The 25,875-nt window shown below is 38.3% G+C and overlaps 1 protein-coding gene across 1 annotated transcript; it reads left to right on the top strand.

The window, feature by feature from the left end:
• Positions 1–328: 328 nt before the first annotated feature.
• LOC121417668 (zinc finger protein 271-like) lies at positions 329–23,472 on the top strand. Its single transcript, XM_041611401.1, has 7 exons — positions 329–1,101; positions 6,803–6,986; positions 10,939–11,034; positions 12,883–12,956; positions 16,619–17,366; positions 20,943–21,515; positions 22,020–23,472. Exons 2-7 carry the CDS (start codon positions 6,851–6,853, stop codon positions 23,384–23,386), a joined length of 2,994 nt encoding a protein of 997 aa, XP_041467335.1. The 5' UTR covers positions 329–1,101; positions 6,803–6,850; the 3' UTR covers positions 23,387–23,472.
• Positions 23,473–25,875: the final 2,403 nt, after the last annotated feature.

Genomic DNA, 25,875 nt, shown 5'->3' with positions numbered 1-25,875 from the left:
TTTTCTTATTTTCTTTTTTCCTTTCTCTCCTTTTTGTCTTTCACACATTTATTCATCTTCCCTTCCTTTTCTTTTATAGGAGCGCCTTGAGCACCTAACAAGGTGGATACGTGCGCAATATAAATACCCTATATTATTATTATCGTTTTTCTTTCTTTCTATATTCATTTTAAAGAATGAAGGAAACTTTTTCTCTCTCTCTTTTATTCTTTCTTTCATCCTTCTTTTATTCTAACTTTCTTCATTTTTTCTCTTCATTTTCCCCTTCATATCGTTTTTCTTTCTTTCTTTTCAATTCATCTCTTTTCTTTTGTCTTGTCTTTCTCTCCTTCATTCTTTCGTTTACCCTCCCTTTCAATTCTTATATTTTGCACAAGTCTAACACTGTATTTTTGTTGATCCTTTTGTCGATTGTCCCGTATTTCATTTTGTGAAATCTGGTCACCCTGAGTGCAAGTGAACTCTTCATATATATGGGCTTGAAAATTAGGTTCGGCCTTACTTCCTCACAAAAAATCAGTAGTCATTTCTAGTCAAACCTAACTAGGATTAAGAAGAAAAAAATGAAGCGACCCTTCTATAAGGATAGCAGGTGATCAATCCCCCTCCCCCCCGAAAAAAAAAAAATGTTTGCATTGATTATGATCCCTTTTTCATTGAGACTAGTTATGATAATAAATGCATACTTCTTTAACAAGTTAACTATCAGCCAATCAAAATTAATGATCTCCGTTGCTTCAGATTGTTATTGCAAATTTGTTGTTCTAACAGGCTTATTATGTAACATTGGGATACTGATCAGTGACCGCTCGTGATTTGCCGTAAGTTTGCGCCACTGATCTCTCCCCTATTACATGTATTAGGGGAGAGATCAGTGGTTTGCGCGCACAAATAGCTTTCCATACTTCCCTTATACTGTACGCTTAACAATACAAACCAAAAAGGGAAAAATCTAAAATTGCATGCTGGTGGTTACTCCACCGACTGTTGTATTCCGATAGGCGTGCCAATTTCCATTTTTTCTCAATCCGACAAGAAACTTATTAGTATAAACGCAGATCTTTGCAATTTTTCCAATGTATTCATCGGAGATCGTTTTTGGTAAGTAATCAGACAGTGCATAGCCAGGGCTATGGTCACGTCGCGTCGATGGTCGAGTTCAAACGGAGCGGTGCCGGTGGCGTGCGGCACGTACGTATACGGCGTGCATCGGCCATCCCATGGCCATGGCCACTGAAGAGTCAAGGGCATGACTTGATGCACTCACACGTATTGCGAGGTTAGTACTAACCTCGCACCAGCACCACTCATCCTACGAACGAAGTTTTTAATTTCATGTTAATTTTAACCTCATTGTTTGAAAGAAAGAAGAAAAAACAGGAACTTGAGGGAATGGTCATGATGGTAGGAGGAAGGGAAGGAAAGAAAGGGATAATGGAAAAAATTAGAAGGAAAATATTTTTTAAAAAAATGAAAAAAAAGGAGAGGGAACAAAGAATGGAGGGAGGAGAGAATGAAAGAACAAGTAATGGGAGGAGGAGAAGAAGAATGAAAAGGAGAGGAAGGGAAAAGGAAGCAAAGAAAAGATTAAGGAAAGAAAGAAAAATGAACACAGAGGCAGAGAGAAAGGATCAGGAAATAAAGACAGATGGAACAAGAAAGGGGCAAGCAGGAAAGCCCGGGGAGGGGCACTCGACCAAAAAAGTGGTAGGGGTGTGCGGCGGGCGAGACAAAAACGGGGGCCTTGGAGTTGGAGAGGGCTTATTGTAAAAAGGTAGGCAGTAGAGGCGCTGGTCAGAAAATTGGGATCGTCCCAGTTTACAGGGACTGTCTCAGTTTATAAGGATTTCTTCACACAAGAAATCTAGGAATGTTCATTCACCTGTCAAGTGCTGACACCAATCAAGTGTGCTAGTCAATGTAAACATATCAGGTTTCATAACAAGATTATTGGAAGACGGTAAGTCATGAAAAATAGACGGTGAACTGGGGGAATTGAGGTCACTGAATCTATTTTTAGCACTCTCAATTTCCGTAATTGCTGTCTTTGTCCCGTAGGGGAAGTGAAAAAAAAACGTCCCCATAAACAAGGACAGTCTCAATTTATCAAGACATGATTTGTCTTGGTTTATGAGGATATCCTTGTTTTCTGGGACAATCCCAATTTTTGGACCAGCGCCTCTACTGGTAGGGTCCTGGGAACGGGCTTCGGAAATACAATTTTGTGAAAACAGGCCCTTGGAATGGATCGCCAGTGTGTGAGTACGTGCGTATGGAATGGGTATGCGTGCATAATGCAGCTAGCGCGGCCTCCGCCGGGTGAGCTCGAACAGAGACGATGGTCGGACAGTGCTTGGCGGCCGCTTTTCACCAAAATTGCAGCAGATCAATGCGACCGGAATGGCGTAACGAAAAATATGCGAAGCTTTGGACCGGATTTTTTTCTTCTTTTTTTCTCGATAAGAACAAAATGCTATGCCTTGGAGCGGCTTTCTTTGATTTTTTTCTCAATAAGACAAAAATGCTATCCCTTGGAACAGAAATTTGGGTGTAAAAATGGGGGTCCCCTCAGCGGCACATACCCACTATGCATTATATACTGAGTGCCCCCCCCCCCCCCCCCCCCCGGGCAGGAAAGAAGAAGAAAGAAGGATAGAAAAGAAAGAAGGATAGAAAAGAAGAAGAAAAAAAGTTCAAACGTCAAGCAAACAAAAAATCCTGTCATCTAACAAAAATCAATATTCGGTGTTTTTTTATATATTTTTTCAAATTTTGAAATAAAATGTTTTAGAAACGAATGATATATCAAAGTGAAACATTGTCAAACTTCGCAAGACCAGGAACAAGTCTCAAAACGAAAGCCAAAACAACTAGATCTAGTTGAAAACTCAACAACTTGTTCCTCTGATACATCTCCAGATCAGCAATCCAGGCATTATTCATAACATAATTATAAAAATTTCCCGCCGAGTTTGTGATTATTTTGGTGTAAAAACTGTCATGTGATTTGTTGCACCATTGAGAATCTGCTACGGTCCTACATGCCTAGCTAGTTGCCTGTCACACGGAGGCAGGAGGCCAGTTTATTGCAATGTACTGACTGTATTGGGTTAGCAAGAAAATCATCGCATGCAGAACTCGCAAAAGTTTACAGTAAATTTATTGTTGTCTCTGCTTCGTCATCTGTTGGTTATTTGATGAAAATTTGTCACTTATGATAATGTATATTTTGTTCAATATTCTGAAATACGGGACAAATAAGCGACCCGGGAAGGGTTTGTTGGGACAAAGGAGCAACATAAGGGACGATCCCCTGCAAAAAACGTTCCACCAAAGTCTTTACAGTAAAAAGATTGGACACTTTGCTGCCTACGCGTAAGGCTTTGCCTCGATTTACGTGGAAAATAGTTTTTGTCTCACCTGCATAGCAGAGTGAGACTATAGGCGCCGCTTTTCCGACGGCGGCGGCGGCGGCGTCAACATCAAATCTTAACCTGAGGTTAAGTTTTTGAAATGACATAACTTAGAAAGTATATGGACCTAGTTCATGAAACTTGGCCATAAGGTTAATCAAGTATTACTGAACATCCTATTAGAGTTTCATGTCACATGACCAAGGTCAAAGGTCATTTAGGGTCAATGAACTTAGACCATGTTGGAGGAATCAATATCAAAATCTTAACCTGAGGTTAAGTTTTTGAAATGACGTCATAACTTAGAAAGTATATGGACCTAGTTCGTGAAACTTGGACATAAGGTTAATCAAGTATCACTGAACATCCTGCATGAGTTTTATGTCACATGACCAAGGTCAAAGGTCATTTAGGGTCAATGAACTTTGGCCGAATTGGGGTATCTGTTGAATTCCCATCATAACTTTGAAAGTTTATGGATCTGATTCATGAAACTTGGACATAATAGTAATCAAGCATCACTGAACATTTTGTGCAAGTTTCAGGTCTCATGATGAAGGTCAAAGGTCATTTAGGGTCAATGAACTTTGGCCGAATTGGGGGTATCTGTTGAATTACCATCATAACTTTGAAAGTTTATGGATCTGATTCATGAAACTTGGACATTAGAGTAATCAAGTATCACTGAACATCCTGTGCGCATTTCAGGTCACATGACCAAGGTCAAAGGTCAATGAACATTGGCCGAATTGGGTGTATCTGTTGAATTACCATCATAACTTTGAAAGTTTATGGATCTGATTCATGAAACTTGGACATAAGAGTAATCAAGTATCACTGAACATCCTGTGCGAGTTTCAGGTCACATGATCATGGTCAAAGGTCAATGAACTTTGAGCCATGCTGGTTTTTTTGTCTCACCTGCGAAGCAAAGTGAGACTATAGGCGCCGCTTTTCCGACGGCTACGGCGGCGGCGGCGTCAACATCAAATCTTAACCTGAGGTTAAGTTTTTGAAATGACATCATAACTTAGAAAGTATATGGACCTAGTTAATAAAACTTGGCCATAAGGTTAATCAAGTATTACTGAACATCCTATTAGAGTTTCATGTCACATGATTAAGGTCAAAGGTCATTTAGGGTCAATGAACTTAGACCATGTTGGAGGAATCAACATCGAAATCTTAACCTGAGGTTAAGTTTTTGAAATGTCATCATAACTTAGAAAATATATGGACCTAGTTCATGAAACTTGGACATAAGGTTAATCAAGTATCACTGAACATCCTGCACGAGTTTCACGTCACATGACCAAGGTCAAAGGTCATTTAGGGTCAATGAACTTTGGCCGAATTGGGGATATCTGTTGAATTCCCATCATAACTTTGAAAGTTTATGGATCTGATTCATGAAACTTGGACATAATAGTAATCAAGCATCACTGAACATTTTGTGCAAGTTTCAGGTCACATGATCAAGGTCAAAGGTCATTTAGGGTCAATGAACTTTGGCCGAATTGGGGATATCTGTTGAATTCCCATCATAACTTTGGAAGTTTATGGATCTGATTCATGAAACTTGGACATAATAGTAATCAAGCATCACTGAACATTTTGTGCAAGTTTCAGGTCTCATGATTAAGGTCAAAGGTCATTTAGGGTCAATGAACTTTGGCCGAATCAGGGGTATCTGTTGAATTACCATCATAACTTTGAAAGTTTATTGGTCTAGTTCATTAAACTTGGACATTAGAGTAATCAAGTATCACTGAACATCCTGTGCGTGTTTCAGGTCACATGTCCAAGGTCAAAGGTCAATGAACTTTAGCCGAATTGGGTGTATCTGTTGAATTACCATCATAACTTTGAAAGTTTATGGATCTGATTCATGAAACTTGTACATAAGAGTAATCAAGTATCACTGAACATCCTGTTCCAGTTTCAGGTCACATAATCAAGGTCAAAGGTCATGTAAGGTCAATGAACTTTGGCCATGTTGGGGTTTTTTGTTGAATAACCATCATATCTCTGTAAGTTTATTGGTCTAGTTCATAAAAAGAGGACATAAGAGTAACCATGTATCACTGAACATCTTGTGCGAGTTAGAGTAGTATGCAAAGTCAGCACTGCTGCTATATTGAACCGCGTGATGCAGGTGAGACGGCCAGAGGCATTCCACTTGTTTGTTAAATAACCATCATATCTCTGTAAGTTTATTGGTCTAGTTCATAAAAAGTGGACATAATAGTAACCATGTATCACTGAACATCTTGTGCGAGTTAGAGTAGTTTTCAAAGTCAGCACTGCTGCTATATTTAACTGCGTGATGCAGGTGAGACGGCCAGAGGCATTCCACTTGTTTTATTTATTTAACAATTTCTGACATTTTTCTAGACTATAAAATCCCCATTCACTAGTAGAGGCACAAAGCCAACATTGGAGACCCTCTCCAATATTGAGGGACATTCTCCCATATTGGAGACTTGCTTCGTAAAAGAACAAAACAACACCAACAATAGCATAATTTTTTCCACCCATGACCCCAAATTTTGTCTCACTGAGGTCAGAGGCCCATTTGTCTTGTGTGGGTGAGAACAGATATCCTTATCAAAATGAAAGTCGAAAGTGAATTTTTAAAAATAGACAGTGAAAAGGGGTAAGTTTTCATGAGGAATCTGCTTATCACATATTTATTTGCCGGCAATTTAGTACTTTTGGCAGCGAATGTAAACAAAGGAAATAGGTCTCCGAAACTAGAGACGGTCTCTGAAATTGTTTTTTGGGGTGGACCGTTAATACAGTCATGAGAAGGGGATGGGGGGGTGAGCAAGAATCCTAAATAAAGCATGAACCTAAGGTTACACTTTGTAATTCTGAAGGTTCGTAATTCCAAAGGTTCTTAATTCCGAAAGTTCGTAATTCCAAAACACGTAAATTTCCTATACCTCGATGTTTGTTAATCCGAAAATGTAAAAGGGTTCGTTGATCCGAACATATGTCGCGTTATTCCGAAGGTTCGTTATTCCGAAGTTTCGATAATCCGAAAACAAAATAAGGTTCGATGTTTGTTCCGAAGGTTAGTTAATCCAAAAACAAAATAAGGTTCGTTGTTCCGAAGGTTCGTTAGTCCGAAAACGATATTAGGTTCGTTAGTCATTTCATTGTTGGATTAACGAACCTTCGGAACATAGAACCTTATTTTGTTTTCAGATTATCGAAACTTCGGAATTACAAACCTCTTTTTGTTTTCAAACTAACGAACCATCGGAATTATGAACCTTCGGATATACAAACCTTCGGAATAACGAACCTTCGGAATATCCAAACCTTTGGAATTACGAATGTATGCGGAACCTAATTGGTACTGGTCTTATTCTTCTCCATCCTAGGATAATCTTGATACCTTCACTTCGGCTTCCAAGTAAAGTGATGTCACCATGCCTCTGCCAAAGACAGATGAATATTCAGATGTCCAGGTTTACTTCACAGCCAATGAATGGGCAGATATCAGTGATTACGAGAGGATTTGTATCCAGAATGTCAAGGAAAACTATGAGACGATGATAGAAGTTGGTAAGTCCAGTAATTTGTCAATGGAGCTTTTGTTCATTCATTATTTCAGGGAAAAAAATGTTGATTGAAAATTTGGGGGTAATGAGAGAAGGTATATTGGTACAATTAGTTGTCAATAAAGCAATTCTATAAAATAACCTTTTTGTACATCCGGCCCCAATTTTTCTCAAGTTTTACATCCCTTCATAAACTGACCAATTCATCATTTGAGAGCATTACAGACTGTCAAAAGAGCAAGGACTCATAAACATAAAATTTCCTGAAGGTACCCAAAGCATGGGGTCGGGTGTAGACATTTTATAAAATTGCCCAATAGAATTTTATCAGTTGAGTCACTAAAATTTGGTTCTATTTTGTCTTTTCCATGCTTACAAGTCAACAACCTACATGTAAAAGTGAGAGCTATAATGTCAGCAAACTAAAGTCTTATCCCTTTTGTTAGAGGAATCTGGAGGTGTTCTTTTATGCAGCATAGGTAGCCCAGGCCTTTAATTCTTTGAAGCTAGGCCACTTGTCACGTGTGTGAATCCCACTTCAGTCGAACGTCCTCTGGCAAGGCATCTATCGTACCGTGCCACTCTCCATCCAGGGCCCGTCGCATAAAAGTTACCATAATGGAAACTTAGCCATGCAATGGTATCTTTCACGGAATTCTTGGTTTTGATTGGCTGTTACCATTGGATGCACTAGCATACCTATGGGGGGGGCAGAGGGGGCAGTCCGCCCCCCTGACAAGCCACCACCCATTCAAAGTGCCCTCCTGACGAGCTTGAAAGACCTTTTTTGCCCCCCCCCCCCCCCGAAGAACTTGAACACCTCTATTACCCCCCTTGACGAACTTGAAGACTTTTTTTTTTTTGCTTGTCAATTTTTTTTCTGGTACGAAGCAATTTTTTTTCTGGTACAAAATCCTTTTTTTATGATTGAAAACCCTTTTTTGTTTGTCAATTATTGATGTGCTACGAAATCCTCTATTTGTGTTTGATAATTTTTATTCATTTTTCTCTTGTCAATTTTTTTTGGCGGACGGTTTTGCCCCCCCCCCCTGTGGAACATCCTAGGTACGCCACTGATTGGATGGTAAACTTACCATGTAACTTTTATGCAATGGGGCCCAGGTCTTGTATGGGTAGGCCTGCCTGTTAGGATGTGAAAGTCTATTTTTTGGAACACTCCCAGGGAGTGGAGAAAGTGCATTTTGTACATTGTGTGTGGGCATTTACCAACCATTGATGATATACATAAACTTATTTTAGAATATAAGGATCAAGAAAAGAAAATAGGCTTAATAGCTATTAAAATGGGGAAATTAGGGCGGCACTTGCAAAAATGGGAAACAGTAAAATTGTGACAAGGTTAAGTTGTAAGTCTTTATTTACTTTCAATATATGTAATGCTTCTCCCGTAAGCTTGTTATATTCAAAATTTTTCATCGAATTGTTTTGTACTTTTTTTAAACATGATTTATTTATAATGAGTGTGAGCAGATCTTCTGGGCAGTGGTGTGTTAGGTGTGTGTGTGTGTGTGTTTGGGTGTGTTTGTGGTGGGGGGAGGGGGAAGTTTGGTCTTTAAGCATTTTTTTAAATAACTGATTTTATTGTTGATTTTTTTAAAAGATATATATGACTCATGATTTTGTTAAGGGCAAGTCCAAGAAAAGGTCACCCTGGAAGGCAAAATTTAATCTTTAATTTAAGAAGTTATCTTTGGTGGGGTAAGAAAGCCCAAATGTGGAATTTTAAAATTTCATAAAGAAAAATTTGATAATATGCATATTTATGCTAATTTGGGGCACCTAATTTGCATAATCAGTAAAATGGGCGTTACGTATGGGACAATTATAAAAATTCATAGAAAATGAAAACAAAACTTCTGAGATTCAGTCATAGGTGGGACATGGACCCCCTTACATCTTATTACTTTTGGCAGAAAAAAGTGGTGTCATCTAATTAATTATGCAAATTAGGTCTTGTCCAAGGATGGAATGTCCCATACGTAACATTTTGAGGATGTTTTTTAAGTTATTTCTCATAATACAATACTTGTATTGTTGCATCTCTGGGAAGTTCTAATTTATTAAGTATGAAAATGTTATACCACAAAAAGTTTCAAAAATGGAGTTTACTTTTTAATTAAAAGTTAATTAAAAAATTGTTACGTATGGGACAACATGTTACGTATGGGACATTTACACACAATGTCAATGGGGAGATTTGTGTACAAAGTGAATGGAGAAAAACAAATTTGAAGAGTGCTCTAAAAACTGATTATTTACCTTTTCTTTAGTTTTTAAACACTGATTTGTTATGAATACTGATTAATGAATACACATGAAGCCCCCAAAAATGTGAAAATGGAAAAATATGAAAAAATAAAAACAATAGAAATACATAAGAAATTCATAAACCATTAAAAACAAGGAATAAAAAGGTTGAAATGGCTAATTTCCCCTTCAGTGATATCAAATATGTCTCAGTAGAACATTTAAAAAGAAAGAAACTCTTTTGTTATTTCCATATTTTAAATTATTTCAATTTTTTGAATTATGGGGAAAATTGTGTACGTTCTCTATGGGGACAAAATGTCCCATACGTAACTGTCCCATACGTAACATGTCATTAATTTGTTTAATTAGAGTCTGTAATTAGAGGGATTTGACTTATGACATGAAACTTGCCATAAATATACTATAGTATTGAGACTTCTATCACACTAAGTTTCAAGTTGTCAAGTGAAATACTTTCAGAGAATTCTCAACTTGAAACTAATGTTTTAAAAATTGTCTTTTCTCTGCGTCCCATACGTAACGGCGCATCTTTTCGCTCTAAAAGGTCAAGATCAAGGTCATATGTCACAATTTTTTGCATGATTATTCTTCTCCTAGATGTCTACCATCATGAGGGTACATGTATTCAATCTAATCAAAGTCATTTAACACTATTTTTCAGGTCATTAAAGCCTCTGAAATGTCCCATACGTAACGCGCGCGAATTCTTGGACTTGCCCTTAAGTTAGTGGAAAAAAAGTGAAAATATGAAGTGTAAAGTATTATATATGATTTGAAATGTTAAATTGAAATGTTATGTTCATGAAATCAGAATAAAAACATTATTCAAAACAAAAAAAATGCCGGGATCTGATGACCAGGGTCATATGAAGCGCAATATTACAAATGTAACTATTATTGGGCATTTTATTTTAATTATATGCTTGAATACTCCCAGGGAGTGGGGAATGTGCATGCATTATTTATGTGCAGGAATGAATGCTTGATTTTATTGACAGGGGTAACAAAATAGATACTGTACATTTAAGTTCAATGTATATCTTAAAGGGGAAGTTCACCTTGAAGAATGGTTTGTTGTAAAAACAGCAGAAAAAATAAGGTTTGAGGAAAATCCGTTAAAGATTAAGAAAGTTATTAGAATGCATAGTTTTGGATTTGTGATGTCATAAACGAGCAGCTGCCCCATGTGTTATGTAATATAAAATGCATGAATTTCAAATTTTGTATGGTTCCTGATGACTTAATTTTGTTTCTATTCATGATCGGGTGTGAAATGATTTGTATATTGATATACGAAAACTACAGTAAAAACCATTTTCAATTTTCTTGAGAAAATGAGATTTCATTAATTTCTCACCATTCCCTACATGTATGTAGGAATGCTGCTCGCATATGATGTCACAAATCAAATAATTAAAATTCTAATAACTTTTTAATTCTTTGATGAATTTTTCTAAAACTTTTGGCATTATTTTTTATTATTTTTTTCTGCTATTTTAACAACAAACTTTTTGTCAGGGTGAACTTCCCCTTTAAGTGCATTATAGATAATCAGATTATCATCTTTTCACTGGAAATTTGTTTGAACAATATTTCAATTTGTTTTTGTCAATAATATTGGTGTTTCATACCAACATTGAAAAAAAATTGTTTTATATACACAGGGGTACAGGTCAACCCACCAATGTTCATGCAACGTCAGCAGAGATTACAGACAGAGATAATTGAGGAAGGTGAGGATAAGGGGGCAGAGACAAGAGGTTTGTGAATTTAACTTAGCAATATAATAGCAACAGAAGTTTGCACTAAGAAAATTGTGATTAGCTCTATTGTTTTTTGGGCAATTTATGCAAAGGTAAATTGTTTTTTGTGTAGGCCTACTTCAAAAATAAAAATAATATCACCTTTGTGAAAGTCAAGCACTAAATTTTGAAGTGATTTTCAACGGTCTGATCTTTCGGGTATGAAGGCCTTACAAATGCTAATGAGTCAAGTGTTGTTTGATGTATCTCAATTGTCCAGAGTCAGAATCAAATTTCTGCTGATTGATTGGAATTGAACTTGGTTCATTGTTTGAACATGATGATTCCAGAAGATTATGTTACCAGAAAAATTAAAGTCAAGTGAGTATGTAATTTTAAATGAGCAATGACAGTGGCATTAACTGATATGCAGATGTGAGTGCATTGGTTGGTTTTGTGGGCATAAGGTATTACTATGGAAGTGTTGAACCCACGAGTCTCAGCCGGGTGGGTTTAGACTAGTTTCCATTGTTACCGCGTGCTCAGTAGCCTGACCGATGCACGAACAAACCTGTGTATCATTTGTTTTATATAATGGTGGAATTTTCTGGAGAAAAATCACTTTTGTACAACCATGCATAAGTCATTACCAACACCTGTCTTGCCATGTATCCGGTAATAAAGCATGCAAGTAATGACTGGATACATGACCAGCCATATGTCATTATACAAATAGCGAATAGGCATGAGTGCGATGGTGCGAGATTTCGCATGAGGTGAAAGAAAGATGCTCTATTGAATAGAGCGTTTCTTTCTTTCACCGAATGCGAAATCTCGCACCATTGCACGAATAAGAATATTCGCTATTTGTGTTGTACAACGCCTCGGAATCTAGCGAAAATATGAAAAAACACAAGAGTTTTTCCCTCCAGTAATCTATGAAAAGGGAGCAAAAATATTGAAAGCAAAAAGCAAAATCCCACAAGCCGGGCCCACAAGCGCACATGATCTTGGACAGCATTGCGCATTTAGCCAGCGGGCTGTACGCGCATTGTTACCTTATTCAATGAAATCGCATTGTGACGTCACCTCCTAAAGCCGTGCAATGGTACATTTTGGATGGTACGTCTTGTGTGCAACGGTACGAATGTGTGACATTCAGCCTCCCATTTGATCGCGTACAACAAGCTAAGTAGGCGTTGTACAATGATTCCTAATGCATGGTACCCATTTTATAACAATATGTATACAGTGCATCCCAGAAAAAAAACGAATCAGAGATTAAGCGATGATTTATCATAACTTAATCACAACAATAGACAAATTACCTACTAATGTAAAGCTTAGAATCTCCTCTTTCCTCTGATATTACTTAGATTATTCCTCATTCATGCATGAGTGAGCAAAAACTATTTGAAGAAAGGATACCAAAAACTCATTTGGCGGGGTGGATCTGAATTTGAAAAAGAAAGCCTGTGAACGCTAGCCTGTAAAACCTCTTCATTTTATGAAATTATTGAATTTCAAATAACCAGAACTTTTTTATTTCTTGACCATTTTCTGTAATTAAGGTATCAAATTAAAGAGCAGATATTATTTCTGAAAATGTAGTTCTCTTATTGAAACCCAGATACAGCTCGCCAAATGACTTTTGGTATCCCCTCTTCAAATTGTTTTTGCTCACTCATGCGTGAATGAGAAATAATCTCAGTAATATCAGATGAAAGAGGAGATTCTAAGCTTTACAATGGTAGGTCATTTGTCATTGTCTTTGTGATTAAGTTATGATAAATCTCGGTTTCGTTTTTTTTTGTGGAACGCCCTGTATATGACTGTGAAGTTATTAATCCATCTCTTCTTCTCTAGGATCTTCCGATGTTCATGATCCCAATCCATGTCTTATAGAGAAGAATGAGTTACACAAAGAGAATTTGAATACAGTAAGTACGAGCATTCAAGAAAATATTGGCAAGACTCTTAATTCATTGGGACAGATCAGTATATATAGGTGGGGGGATGGGGGGGGACAGATCCCCCCTAAATTTGAAGGCTCCGTCACCTTCTATGGGGGGGGGACGGGACGATCCCCTCTAAAGTTATGAGTTGAAAACTTTTTTTTTTTGCTTGTCAATTTTGTTTCCTGCGTCCCCCCTAAATTCATATGGACCCCCTAAACCCCTCTAAAATGTGTTTGGTCCCCCCCCCCCTAAAATTTAGGTTGATGACCTTACTTTTTTTTTTTTTTTTTTTTGCTTGTCAAATTTTTTACATGTGTCCATCACAAAATTTCAGGTGGACCCCTCCTAAAGTTGGCTTCCGCCGCCAATGTCAGTACATGCTGAGTTGACAACCATTACAAGATACATGTAATACAGTTTTTAATCCATGGCTATTACGCTTAAATAATAATCCCACATTTCTATGGTAATTTCTTCTACGGTATTTTAAAAGCATGTGTTTATTTGCATCATTTGACATTTCAAAGTGTTCAGTCTTATGATTTACTTCAGTAACTATATTTTTTGGAGCCTTCTTTTTTTTCAAGTGTAAACTTTTTTGTTGCCCCCTTTTGTCTTGTAATGATATTATACGAATGTACAATTTGATAATATTTTAATAAGAATAAATTGAATTTGAATTGTTGAATTTAAATTATTATAAGTGCAGACCATCCGAAAGGTACACCATTTCTTTATGCAAGCTTGCAGTCTACCCTGTGCTTGTACACAGCCCATGGTATAAGCAATGCCATACTACTTCCTCGTTCTGTTTCACCCTCCATCATGGATGGATGTTCAGCTTGATGCTCTTAAATCTAGCAATTTTTTTTGTTCATGGTTTTAGCGCTTTTTACACATTGAGCAACTCACAGTCTTACCCAGTGTGTTTTTATTATGATCGTAATATCTTCCGCACGAGTCTCCTCACAAAAATTTTGATAATATTTTGTTTATCTTTTTCCCGGGTGTTGCTTTGCCCCTCATCAGTCATAGCAGATGGGACGCTTCATGCTTTCTTGACCGGAGGTCTCGTGTTACTATTTTTTTGCGTTCAGTGCTCTATGTGCGACGCGAGCTTTTGAATTCTTGCTTTGTTTTGAATCTTTTCCTGCCTTGTCTTGAATTAATTGTACTTGATGGAGTTGTCTTGGCGTTGCTTAGTCTGTCTTCACATCTGAAGATGGACAGTCAACCTAACTGAAACGTTGAGTCTCTCATGCTTCTGCTAATCATCTGTAATCGCCGAATCAAGCCAGCATCTCCTCATTCATCTAAAGCTGTTTCAACTCATCAATCTCTTCTGGTTTACAGTCCTTTTCAGGACTACATTCAAGAAAGATTACTGTACTCTCAAATTTCCACTTTCTTGCCTATCCATTTATTTTTCTTCTATCCACTGTTCCTATAATACTCCATATGGTGTACCATAAACCACATCAGCTATTTACATGCCACCATGCCCAGTCCTTTTAGGTTAATCTGTGCTATCAATTTCTTGTCTTTACAAAATTTTCTTACGGACGGTCTGCTGCCTTCCTTGAAATTTTTGTTCTTGTAGATGGTCTTCTTTTTTGTTTTCTTGTCTTCGGGCTTTGTTTCTCAGAAGCCTTCTATTGTTTTTAATGAATTAACGATAATTAATCTGTCTTTTTTTTGGTATTTTCACGAGGGCTTCTTCTGTCATTTGACCTGTTCATTCTAAGTGGTATTTTTGCTTAATTAATTAGCAATTCATATTAATTAAAAAATAAATACTTATTTTTCCTTACAGAGAAGAAGGGAGGAGCCGTGGATTTGTGAGTCCACGTGCCCCAGACGGTCACGTACCTGAGAGAATAAGGTGGAATCATGAGGTTGCGGCCACGCACCCACCAAGTGATAGCCAAAGATCCCTCATCGGGAACTCTTTTGGCGAGAAGTCTGTACTAGATTAGAAAACTTCTCCTGCAGGGCTGCTCGACCCACCGGCTATCGGGTCAACAAGACTGGGATAAGAGAGCAGGACTCTTTTCTTGGCATTGACTGGGCTTGATGCTTTGTCAGCCTCCCTAAGGGACAGGGCTACCAGCCCTTAGTTGTAGGAGACACAGGAGCTTGAGCTTGACGCATAAATCTTACCCGTCAGATTTGGGAGACATTTTTTCTCTGCTGCCGCAAAGAAAACTCGCTCTCTCCCCAGTCTTCTGTACCTTCTGCTCCCCCGAAGGAGCTTGCATAAGAAAAGAAGTAGAAAACTAAGATTGTAAACTTTGTTATTTCAAGCCGGCCTTTTTTTCTGATTCTTGTGCCAATGGACAGGTGTCGTTACTTTATATGTTGCCCCAGAACACCATCGAGTGGTGTGGGTTTGTTCCCCCATGTTCCACATCAGCTTCTGTCGCTGGTGTCCCCGAGCTCCGTTCAGATTAAGCACATGCTCGCCATCCCATACTCTGGAGAGTCTCATAGAGATTCGTCATTGCCGGCCCACTCGTCTGCACGAGAAACCCCCACTAATACGCAGGTGCTACCGACACACTGGTTTTTGTCCCCATTCTGTCAGCAGACTCCCATATCTGCCCATGAGTCATCCACGGGCTGTGCAGGTTATGTCCTCGGACAAACCATTTACAGACTCGCCTGGCTTTACGCTTCTCGCCTGCCGCACAGGATGACACTGAGCTCCTCGAGCGGATCCTTCCTCACATCTACCCCCTGATTGGCCTCGTAGATGGAGTGCAAGTATCCCTCTTTTTTGCCTCTGCCACCGCGCTCATGATGGATTTTAAGGCTGCCTCCGATAGGCCAGCATACCAGGCCCGTGCCTCCACCATTCTCGCGGGGATGCCACTGGGCTGTGACAAATTCTTTTCTATTTATTAGATTGGAAGGTGGTTTTTGCCACAATTCCTACTCTCCCCAACTCTATCGTGTAAGGGCTAGACTAGACACCACTTTTCCCAGAGTTCTCTGCTGTACAGAGGTCAGATCTCCGAAAGGGGCATCATACCCGCTGATCGGTTGAGCTCACTCCATTTCTGGAGCCCTGCCGGGCTTACAGGCGCAAGCATCAGAGTGGAATGTCACGACGAACGTTAGCATACCTCTTGTAACTAATCTTGGGTCAGTAAATACAGCCTACCACTGCAGCTGGCACGGCGTAGTTTGCCTGAAGGGAACAGCTTCTTTTTAAGTTGATTATTTCCAAGGACATTCAAGGCTTTTTCTTTTGAGTCAGCTGGAAAGATGAGCACCTCTTCGGGGGAGGAGCGGCCTCACTTTTCAAAGAAGGGATTGATGGCCGTTACCAGGTGCCAAGCCCATTTATAGAACTCAAGGTCTTCTGCCCATCAGCTTCTTGCACAAGGAAGCGTGCCCCTGGTGTCGTGGGCTCAGTATGAAGAAGAATGGTGTTGCTTATGGGTTGCTCATGAGCGCAAAGGAAGACTGCATGTTGGTGCAAAGAATTGGTGTACCTTTCGGATGGTTTGCGCTTTAATAGCGGAACTTAAGCATAACAAGTAGGTGTCTTCGGTTATCTAGTGAATAAGAAAATCATACTATTTTCATGTTTGGAATGTTTAGTAACTAGTTTCTTTTTTTATTCCCTTTTTCATGTTTAGTTCACTATAAAAGTAGAGGCTGAGTATGACGATGATGGCAATCTGCTAGGTGAGGCTAATCCCAATGCAGAAGGGAAAATTACTGATCCGGAATGGAAGAACTATGATCAAATTACCCTGACACAAACCGATCCAATATTATCAGGTGATCAGAGGACCAAGTCAGGGGATCTTGTCTCTCCGTCATGTGATCAGAAGGCAGAAATATGTGAGGCTAATCACAATGCAGAAGATAAAATCAATGATCTTGAATGGAAGAATTATGATCGAATTACAAAGACACAAACCAATCCAATATCATCAGGTGATCAGAGGACCAAGTCAGTTGATCTTGCCTCTCCATCATGTGATGATGATGATGATCAGAAGGCAGAAATATGTGAGGCTAATCACAATGCAGAAGTGAAAATTACTGATCTTGAATGGAAGAGCTATGATGAATTTATCAAGGCACAATCCAATCCAATATCATCAGGTGATCAGAGGACCAAGTCAGGTGATCTTGTCTCTCCGTCATGTGATCAGAAGGCAGAAATATGTGAGGCTGATCACAATGGGGAAGGAAAAATCAATGATCTGGGATGGAAGAACTATGATGAAGTTACCCAGACACAATCCAATCCAATACCATCATGTGATCAGAGGACCAAGTCAGGTGATCTCATCATTCTGTCATGTGATCAGAAAGCAGAAGAAGCTTCAGGAGACGGCAAGACTCCAACCCAATTCCAGTCTATAATTGAAAAGGGTAAGTTTGTGTGACCCCAAAATCTTAAACCATACCCTGAAAAAAATTAATTTGCTTATGACTAAAGGGGCTTGATGATTTAGTCCATCTCCTAGTTTGGCTCTTAAAAACTTGAATGCAACAGGAAAATTGGGGTCTGGAAATTTTCCGAAAACTAAAGTGGGAGAAGTCACTTGGACAACAGCTTTAGAAACTCTTAATACAATATGTTGTGAAATAAATGGTAATATGGGTCATTATGGTCTTGTGTTACGACTCTCGTAAAGGGGCTTGATGATTTAGTCCATCTCCTAATTTGGCTCTTAAAAACTAGAGTGCAACAGGAAAATTGGGGTCTGGAAAACTAAAGTGGGAGAGGTCACTTGGACAACAGCTTTGGAAACTCTTTAGTACAATATTTTGTGAAATAAATGGTAATATGGGTCATTATGGTCTTGTTACAACTCTCGTCTTTCAATCAAAGGGACGTTTGTTTGAATCCCAGCCATGGTGTGTTTTCCATCAGCAAGAAATATACTCTCAATGTGCTGCACTCAACCGAGGTGAGGTGAATGGGTATCCAACAGGATTGATTCCTTGAATGCACCAAGCGCTATCAGCTGAAGCTAAAGCTGGGATAATATAAAGTGCGCTATTGAATAGGAAACTAGATTGCTATTATTATTAATTTCATTATTAACAGAGAGGACTGGAATGATTACACACACTTGTTTTCTTTGGAGCAGACCAAATGCCCTCGGCTACACCTCGGGCATCTTTTAACTGTTCTAAAGGGTACCTTGCTTCCTAACATGCCCCCTCTCACAAGGAGAACTACATGTAGAAGAACTCATGATAATCAGGTTACACTTCGTAATTCCAAAAAATGTAAATTGCCTATACCTCGATGTTCGTTAATCCGAAAACAAAAAAGGTTTCGTTAATCTGAATATTTGTGGCATAATTCCGAAGGTTCGTTAATCCGAAAATGAAATGAGGTTCGTAACTCCGAAGGTTTGTTAATCCGAAAACGAAAAGAGGTTCGTAATTCCGAAGACCTGTTTGTTAATCCGAAAACGAAAGGAGGTTCGTTAGTCCGAAAACAAAATGAACAACGAACCTCATTTCGTTTTCGGATAAACGAACCTTTGGAACAGCGAAGCTTATTTCGTTTTTGGATTAACGAATCTTCGGTTAAAGGGGAATCCAACCATGGTTATAAAAAGTTGTGTGAAGTTTGGCTGGTAGTCCATTTGTCTGTTTGTAGGTTTGTTAGTCTGTTCCGAAATGTTGAAGTTTTTGTTCCACATGCTCCTATTTCTTTATTTGTGAATCAGTTTTGGTAATACTTGGACATAAGATCCTTGGGTAGTACACATTTGACCCCATGAGAATGATGGGGTCTAAGGTCATCTAGGGGTCAAAAGGTCAAACGATATGTGGTCATGTTCATTCTTATGTGAAGTTTTTTGTTCAACTTTCTCACATTTCTTTATGTCTCTGTCAATCTTGATCACATTTGGTTCCATGGATCCTTTGGAAATACCGCATGAGTGTGTTGTTGATGATTGGTCAAGGGTCACCTAGGGGTCAAAAGTTCAAGTTTATTTTTAAATTGCTCTCATTTCTATATTTCTGCATCAATTAAGTTCACACGTGTTATGTATGATCCTTGGTTAATACCACATTTGTTTTATTGAGGATGATGATGTCAAAGGTCATCTAGGGATCAAAGGTTAAGTTTTTGTTCAAACTGCTCTAATTTCTTTATTTCTGCATCAATTCTCTTTGGGTAATACATGTACCACATTATATTTGTGTTTTTGACACCCTTATCACGTTATGTACGTAACGTGCCCTATCGTGAAAAGGACATCCTTTTTACGTGCTTTTTTGGTCGCGCATGATATCCACTCATCAATGTAAGTGGCCCCCCCCCCCGGAGGTAAACTACCAGTGTGTTGGCTCAGTTGGTAGAGCGTCCGTCTCACAACCGGGAGGTCGGGGGTTCAAGCCCCGGCCACGTCAGACCAAAAGACATTAAAAGATGGGAGTTGCTGCTACTCTGTTTGGCGTTCAACGATTAAAGGGATAGAGCCTCGTCGATCTGGCGCTGCACAGTGGCTGCCGGGCCCGCGATCAATTGGGCAAAGCAAATTTTCGGAGTACTTCATTTCATGTCTATTTCGAACAATAAATTATGGATTTTCATTTTTTTTCAACTCCTTAACTGCCCATGCCAAAGCTAAGCATTCACCCTCAACCATTGAATACCTTTGCTTGCGATCTAGCAGTTTACGACTTGCATAGTTTATTGGAAACAAGTCTCCATCTTGTGACAAATAGACCAGTTCTTAGTTACTTCATGGATAAGTTTGCTCAAATGACCTTTCGTTTCTTTCATTGCGATAGATTTAGCATGCCTTACATGTCAGGATGGAGAAATGGAATAGACCAGGTGACCAGTAGCACATCAATGAACACTCTAGAAAAGGAATTTGTTGCATTTCTACTTTGAATGCATATTACAGAGCTGCCAAGTAGTACTGATTTTCAGTATTTAGTACTGAAAAGAGAGAAGAATGCTGTTTGTTTCATGTAAAACACTGATTGTTTTTTAATTTCAGCTTTTTGTCTTGTCCTGAAAATACTGATTTCCTCACCAAAATACTGATTTTCAGCTTTAAAAATACTGAAATGTTCTCTTTCAGGTTGGCAGGTCTGATATTATAGCATGTTGTACAATGTACTTTGCAAACTGTGAATACCAGTCATTCGTGGATGCATTAATTTGTGTATGTCAATGAAAAACACTATTCAAAAGGATATTTGAAAAGTCATGACTTCGAAGTTGGTGCTTTTTTCATTAAGTTTTAAACCACCAATGACTTTCCTCTGGTCATGGGCAGAATCTTCTGATCATATTCAGAGTGGAACTACGAACTGGCCTATTGTCCTAATCCCTAAAGAAGTCTGAAGGACAAATGCATTGTGGTTGCCACATAGTTTGGACATTGGCATGCACTATGTTGGCCAGTGCGGGAAAAATGCATGCCAGCTTGCATATATACCTGTGCGTGAAATGAGTGTCAAAATTTGGGGACGTATTACAAATTCATGAACCATTTTGTAAACTATGCACTACATTAGCCGTGCCAGTGTGTGCCGCTGCTTGGCGTTGAAAATAGAAATTTTGTGGTGCAAAAAATTGTGGGCACACCCCGGGGTAATAGTGTACATTTCATGACAAGCTCACGGCGGGGCACTCATACTTTGCGCATAGGCTAAAAATAGTTTGCAAATGATATGCGCAAAAATTTTTGTGCAGACCACAAGATCGGTGTAGGAATATTTAAATTTTGGCAAGATACATCACAGAATAAGGTGTTGGGAATATTTGCTTAAAGCATGTGGGTACAGTGCATGAACGTTGCATAAACTATGCGCAAGCATTACTGAAACGTGTTGGGACAATGCGTGCACTAATACAGAGAGGTCATGCTATAAGATTTCCTGCACTGGCATGCTTCAATGCGGGCACTGTTAGAGAATTATTCAAATAGTTGATAAAGGGTATGTATTGTCTTTTCTTGATAGATTCTGGACTCTACAGATGCGAGTATTGTGGATCAGTCTATGCTATTCCTCTCATCTTATCAAGGCATCTCAAGTACAAACATGGGCTTAATGGTGTTGTCTTGCCATCGTATGCATCAAAGGAACGCATTGGACAGTTTGTTGAAGGAGAAATACAAAAATCCATGTGCAAAACTAATGATTTTACACCTGGCGAAAAGAGAATTTTGAAAATACGAAACAAGGAAAATATACTTGAAAGGAGACGTTACGTTTGTGATCAGTGTGGTAAGGCCTTTTGTCAATCTTATAGTCTCACAACACATAAACGAATCCATACAGGTGAAAAGCCCTATGTATGTGATGAATGTGAAAAGGCATTTAGTAAAAAATCTCATCTCACAAGACACAGCCGTATCCATACAGGTGAGAAGCCCTATGTATGTAATCTATGTGGTAAGGCATTTAGTCAACAAAATGTCCTCAAAAGGCATAAACGAGTCCATACTGGTGAGAAGCCCTATGAGTGTGATCAGTGTGGTAAGGCATTAAGTGATAGAAGTGCATTGAAAAGACACAAACGAATCCATACAGGTGAGAAGCCCTATGTATGTGATCAATGTGGTAAAGCATTTAGTCACGAAATTCATCTCAGAAATCATGAACGAATTCATACAGGTGAGAAACCCTATGTATGTGATTCATGTGGCAAGACGTTTAATGAAAAATCCCGTCTCAAAGAACACAAACGTATCCATACAGGTGAGAAACCCTATGTGTGTGATTTATGTGGTAAGGCATTTAGGCAGAGAAATGGCCTCAAAAGCCATAAACGAGTCCATACTGGTGAGAAGCCCTATGAGTGTGATCAGTGTGGTAAGGCATTAAGTGATAGAAGTGCGTTGAGAAGACACAAACAAATCCATACAGGTAAGAAGCCCTATGTATGTGATCAATGTGGTAAAGCATTTAGTCACGAAATTCGTCTCAGAAATCATGAACGAATTCATACAGGTGAGAAGCCCTATGTATGTGATGTATGTGGCAAGGCATATAATATAAAATCCCATCTCACAAGACACAAACGTATCCATACAGGTGAGAAGCCCTATGTATGTGATCAATGTGGTAAAGCATTTAGTCACGAAATTCATCTCAGAAATCATACACGAATTCATACAGGTGAGAAACCCTATGTATGTGATTCATGTGGCAAGACGTTTAATGAAAAATCCCGTCTCAAAGAACACAAACGTATCCATACAGGTGAGAAACCCTATGTGTGTGATTTATGTGGTAAGGCATTTAGGCAGAGAAATGGCCTCAAAAGCCATAAACGAGTCCATACTGGTGAGAAGCCCTATGAGTGTGATCAGTGTGGTAAGGCATTAAGTGATAGAAGTGCGTTGAGAAGACACAAACAAATCCATACAGGTAACAAACCCTGTGTTTGTGATCAATGTGGTGAGGCATTTAGCTGTGTATCTACACTCATAACACACAAACGAATTCATACACGTGAGAAGCCCTATGTTTGTGATGTATGCGGAAAGGCATTTAATGGAAAATCCCATTTCACAAGACACCAACGGATCCATACAGATGAGAAGCCCTATGTATGTGCTGAATGTGGTAAGGCATTTAGTCTAGAGATCCGTCTCAGAAATCATAAACGAATTCATACAGGTGAGAAGCCCTATGTATGTAATCAGTGTGGTAAGGCATTAAATGATATAAGCGCATTGATAAAACACAAACGGATCCATACAGGTCAGAAGCCCTATGTATGTAATCTATGTGGTAAGGCATTTCGATATGAAAATGGCCTCAAAAGCCATAAAAGAACTCATACAGGTGAGAAACCCTTTGTGTGTGATCAATGCGGTAAGGCATTAAGTGATAGAAGTGCATTCAGAAGACACATGCAGATTCATACAGGTGAGAAGCCCTATGTTTGTGATCAATGTGGTAAGGCATTTCGACACGAGTCTAGTCTCAAAACACATAAACGAATCCATACAGGTGAGAAGCCCTATGTATGTGATGAATGTGAAAAGGCATTTAGTCAAAAAAATCATCTCACAAACCATAAACGAATCCATACAGGTGAGAAACCCTATGTATGTGATTTTTGTGGTAAGGCATTTTGGCAAGAAAATGTCCTCACAAAACATAAACGAATCCATACAGGTGAGAAGCCCTATGTGTGTGATCAATGTGGTAAAGCATTAAGTGATAGAAGTGCATTGAGAATACACAAACAATTACATACAGGCTTTGTGTGTGAGAAAACTTTTGTTTGTGATCAATGTGGCAAGACATTTAATCATGTATCTACTCTCATTACACATAAAAAAATCCATACAGGTGAAAAGCCCTATGTATGTGATCAATGTGGTAAGGCATTTAGTCAAGGAATTCATCTCAGAAATCATAAACGAATCCATATGGGTGAGAAGCCCTAATATGTGTGAACAATGTGATACGGCATTAAGTCAATCTTGTAGTCTCACCATACACAAACAAACCCATTTGCCCAAATTCACAAAGGTGGTTATTAAAACCCACGGTTGAATCCATGGTTTATGCAGATTTCCTGTGTGAATTACGCTTAATTCAGTGCGTATCGGTCACGTTTAAAAAAATGTCCAATGCTGATGCCCGCTTTTGTCACAGTGCACCAAATTGTACTCCTGTTACCATGGTAAGATACGCAATTTTATTCATGAATAAAATATGTGGATAACCACTGCAACAGGCGTCAATTTGGCGCACTGTAACAAAAGCGCGCATCAGCATTGGATATGTTTTTTAAACGAGCCCGATACACACTACATTAAGCGTAATTTATACAGGAAATCTGCATAAACCATGGACTCAACCGTGGGTTTTAAAAACCGACCTTTGTGAATTCAGGCCATTGAAGTGATACAGTTGTAAGGCATATATAGAGATGTAACTGCTTTCAGAAAAAAAGTAAACCTATACATGTGATACCGGTAAGCCCTTTTTGTGTGATAAGTGTTGTGAACCATTTAGTTATAGAATTGTTTAAGAAAACTTACAGGCCAGAAGCCAGTCAGACTGCAGGTCCCAAGAAAGTGGCTTCTTTCATCCAAGTGATATTTATGACTTGAGTTGTTTTGCATATTTAATGAGCTTGATGCGGACCAAAACACCTCTTTTCATTCGGTCATTGCTGCTCTAATTGTGCATCGAATTTCATGAATTTGGTACCATTGTAAAGAAGAAGAATCATTCTTTCAGGTCATGTGTTTGGATTTATTCAAAGATTCTGTAATATAGGTTAAAATTTCGATCTAAGGTATTCTACAAAATAAATATTTTCACCCGACAAAAGCTGCTATTTTCACACTTTATTTATGTTTGAGCCCAAATGATTTTTATATCATGATAAAGCTGAATATGTATGCTTTGAAATGATATAGGTTTCAAAATAAGAATTGGTTTAATAATCGGGTCAAGATCACACTTTTCATTTGCCAAGTACATAAAGCAGTTTGAAAACAAGAATACTGCACTCTGATTGGTCAAAGGGACCACCCAGTGATAAATTCCAACGGTTACATTTTAATGATTTTCATTTTCACTGAAGGGTAATATAGAGGGCATGTGTGCAACGCAAGCATTTAATCTAAATTGATTGCTTACTTTAGTATTACGGTAAACTTGTGTGGTACAGAAGTATTACATTTTATCATTTGCTTATTTTCACAGAATTATGGTTACAGAAGTATTGCATTTCATGATTTTCTTATTTTCACAGGATTCTGGTTAACTTATGGTTACAGAAGTATTGCATTTCATGATTTGCTTCTGTTCACAGAACAGCAGAGTGATATACGTGTACGTAAGTGAGGTTGTAAGCATGCAAATAAGGGTACTGTTTATAATTTGCAGATTACAAAAGAATTGGGCTTATCCAAATACTATGTGTTTGGTATTTTATTGTATGCAAATTTACATTTGTTATCCTCTAATATAATGTTATATTATGTTTGATTTATCCCTGAAAATGTGGAAATATCATTGCTGCATCTTTACATGATTGAATCGAAAAATAAATGAAAAACCTTATTATGAAGTAGAAAAAAAATAATGTGTACTTTATATGATGAAATACAAAATGAATAGGGAGTATGTGACATTATCAGCTTTCTCATTTGTGTAGTTCATCACTGATGATGCTCATACAACTGTTTTGTGCATATAGTGCATTGAACTTTACTTTGTTTGTTAATAAGCGATTTAAAAAAATTTCAGTGTTAGGCTTGTTTGATTTTTCTTAATTTATTTGAATCAACTTTTCCTTGATGTCTTGATGTCGACTCACACTTTAAGGGTGTTAGTGCATCATTTAAACATCTACTTCATTGTGTTCCTCAAGGATCCCTTCTTGGGCCATGTCTTTTCATTGTGTGCATGAATTACTTCAGAAATTCTCACAGGGTCCTTTCACTGATGATTCTCCAGTTTTACATAACTCCCAATATCTTGTTAGAAACAGTATGCTCTTCAGTAATTGTCTGTCCAACCTACCTGGCAATGTTTATATTACTCCATAAAACTATGGAGTGATTTTTGCTTGCCAAATTTGATAAGCACTTTATAAGAGAAATGCTCTCATCTACGTTTCTGTCCGGTCATTTGTAAAATTCTCCTACACAGAAATCATCTGTTTAGCAGTCTTTCAAAAATATTGAGCAAATTGCGATACAATACAAAGAAAAATTGTTCTGCTAAATATAAATCTTCAAGTTGTATCGTTTTCTTGGTCTCTTCTCAATGACAATAAATTGTGGAAGAACATGATATGAATCAATGTGATTGCAGAGGTGATTGTCACCATTTTATATGAATTCAGCTATTTTATTAATAAAATCATACGTTTTGCGCTGTGATACAGGAAGCTTTTACAAAGATACTTTTTGTG

This window comes from Lytechinus variegatus, chromosome 6 (genome assembly GCF_018143015.1).
Source record: "Lytechinus variegatus isolate NC3 chromosome 6, Lvar_3.0, whole genome shotgun sequence".
In the NCBI taxonomy this organism is placed as follows: domain Eukaryota; kingdom Metazoa; phylum Echinodermata; class Echinoidea; order Temnopleuroida; family Toxopneustidae; genus Lytechinus; species Lytechinus variegatus.
The sequence above is the reverse complement of the archived record's forward strand: the minus strand, read 5'-3'. Positions and strand labels throughout refer to the sequence as shown.

Coding starts and splice junctions, on each gene's coding strand:
- LOC121417668 (XM_041611401.1), top strand. CDS start 6,851: ATGCCTCTGCCAAAGACAGATGAATATTCAGATGTCCAGGTTTACTTC. Junction 12,957..16,618: donor ACAAAGAGAATTTGAATACA/GTAAGTACGAGC, acceptor TTTCATGTTTAG/TTCACTATAAAAGTAGAGGC. Junction 17,367..20,942: donor CCAGTCTATAATTGAAAAGG/GTAAGTTTGTGT, acceptor TTTTCTTGATAG/ATTCTGGACTCTACAGATGC.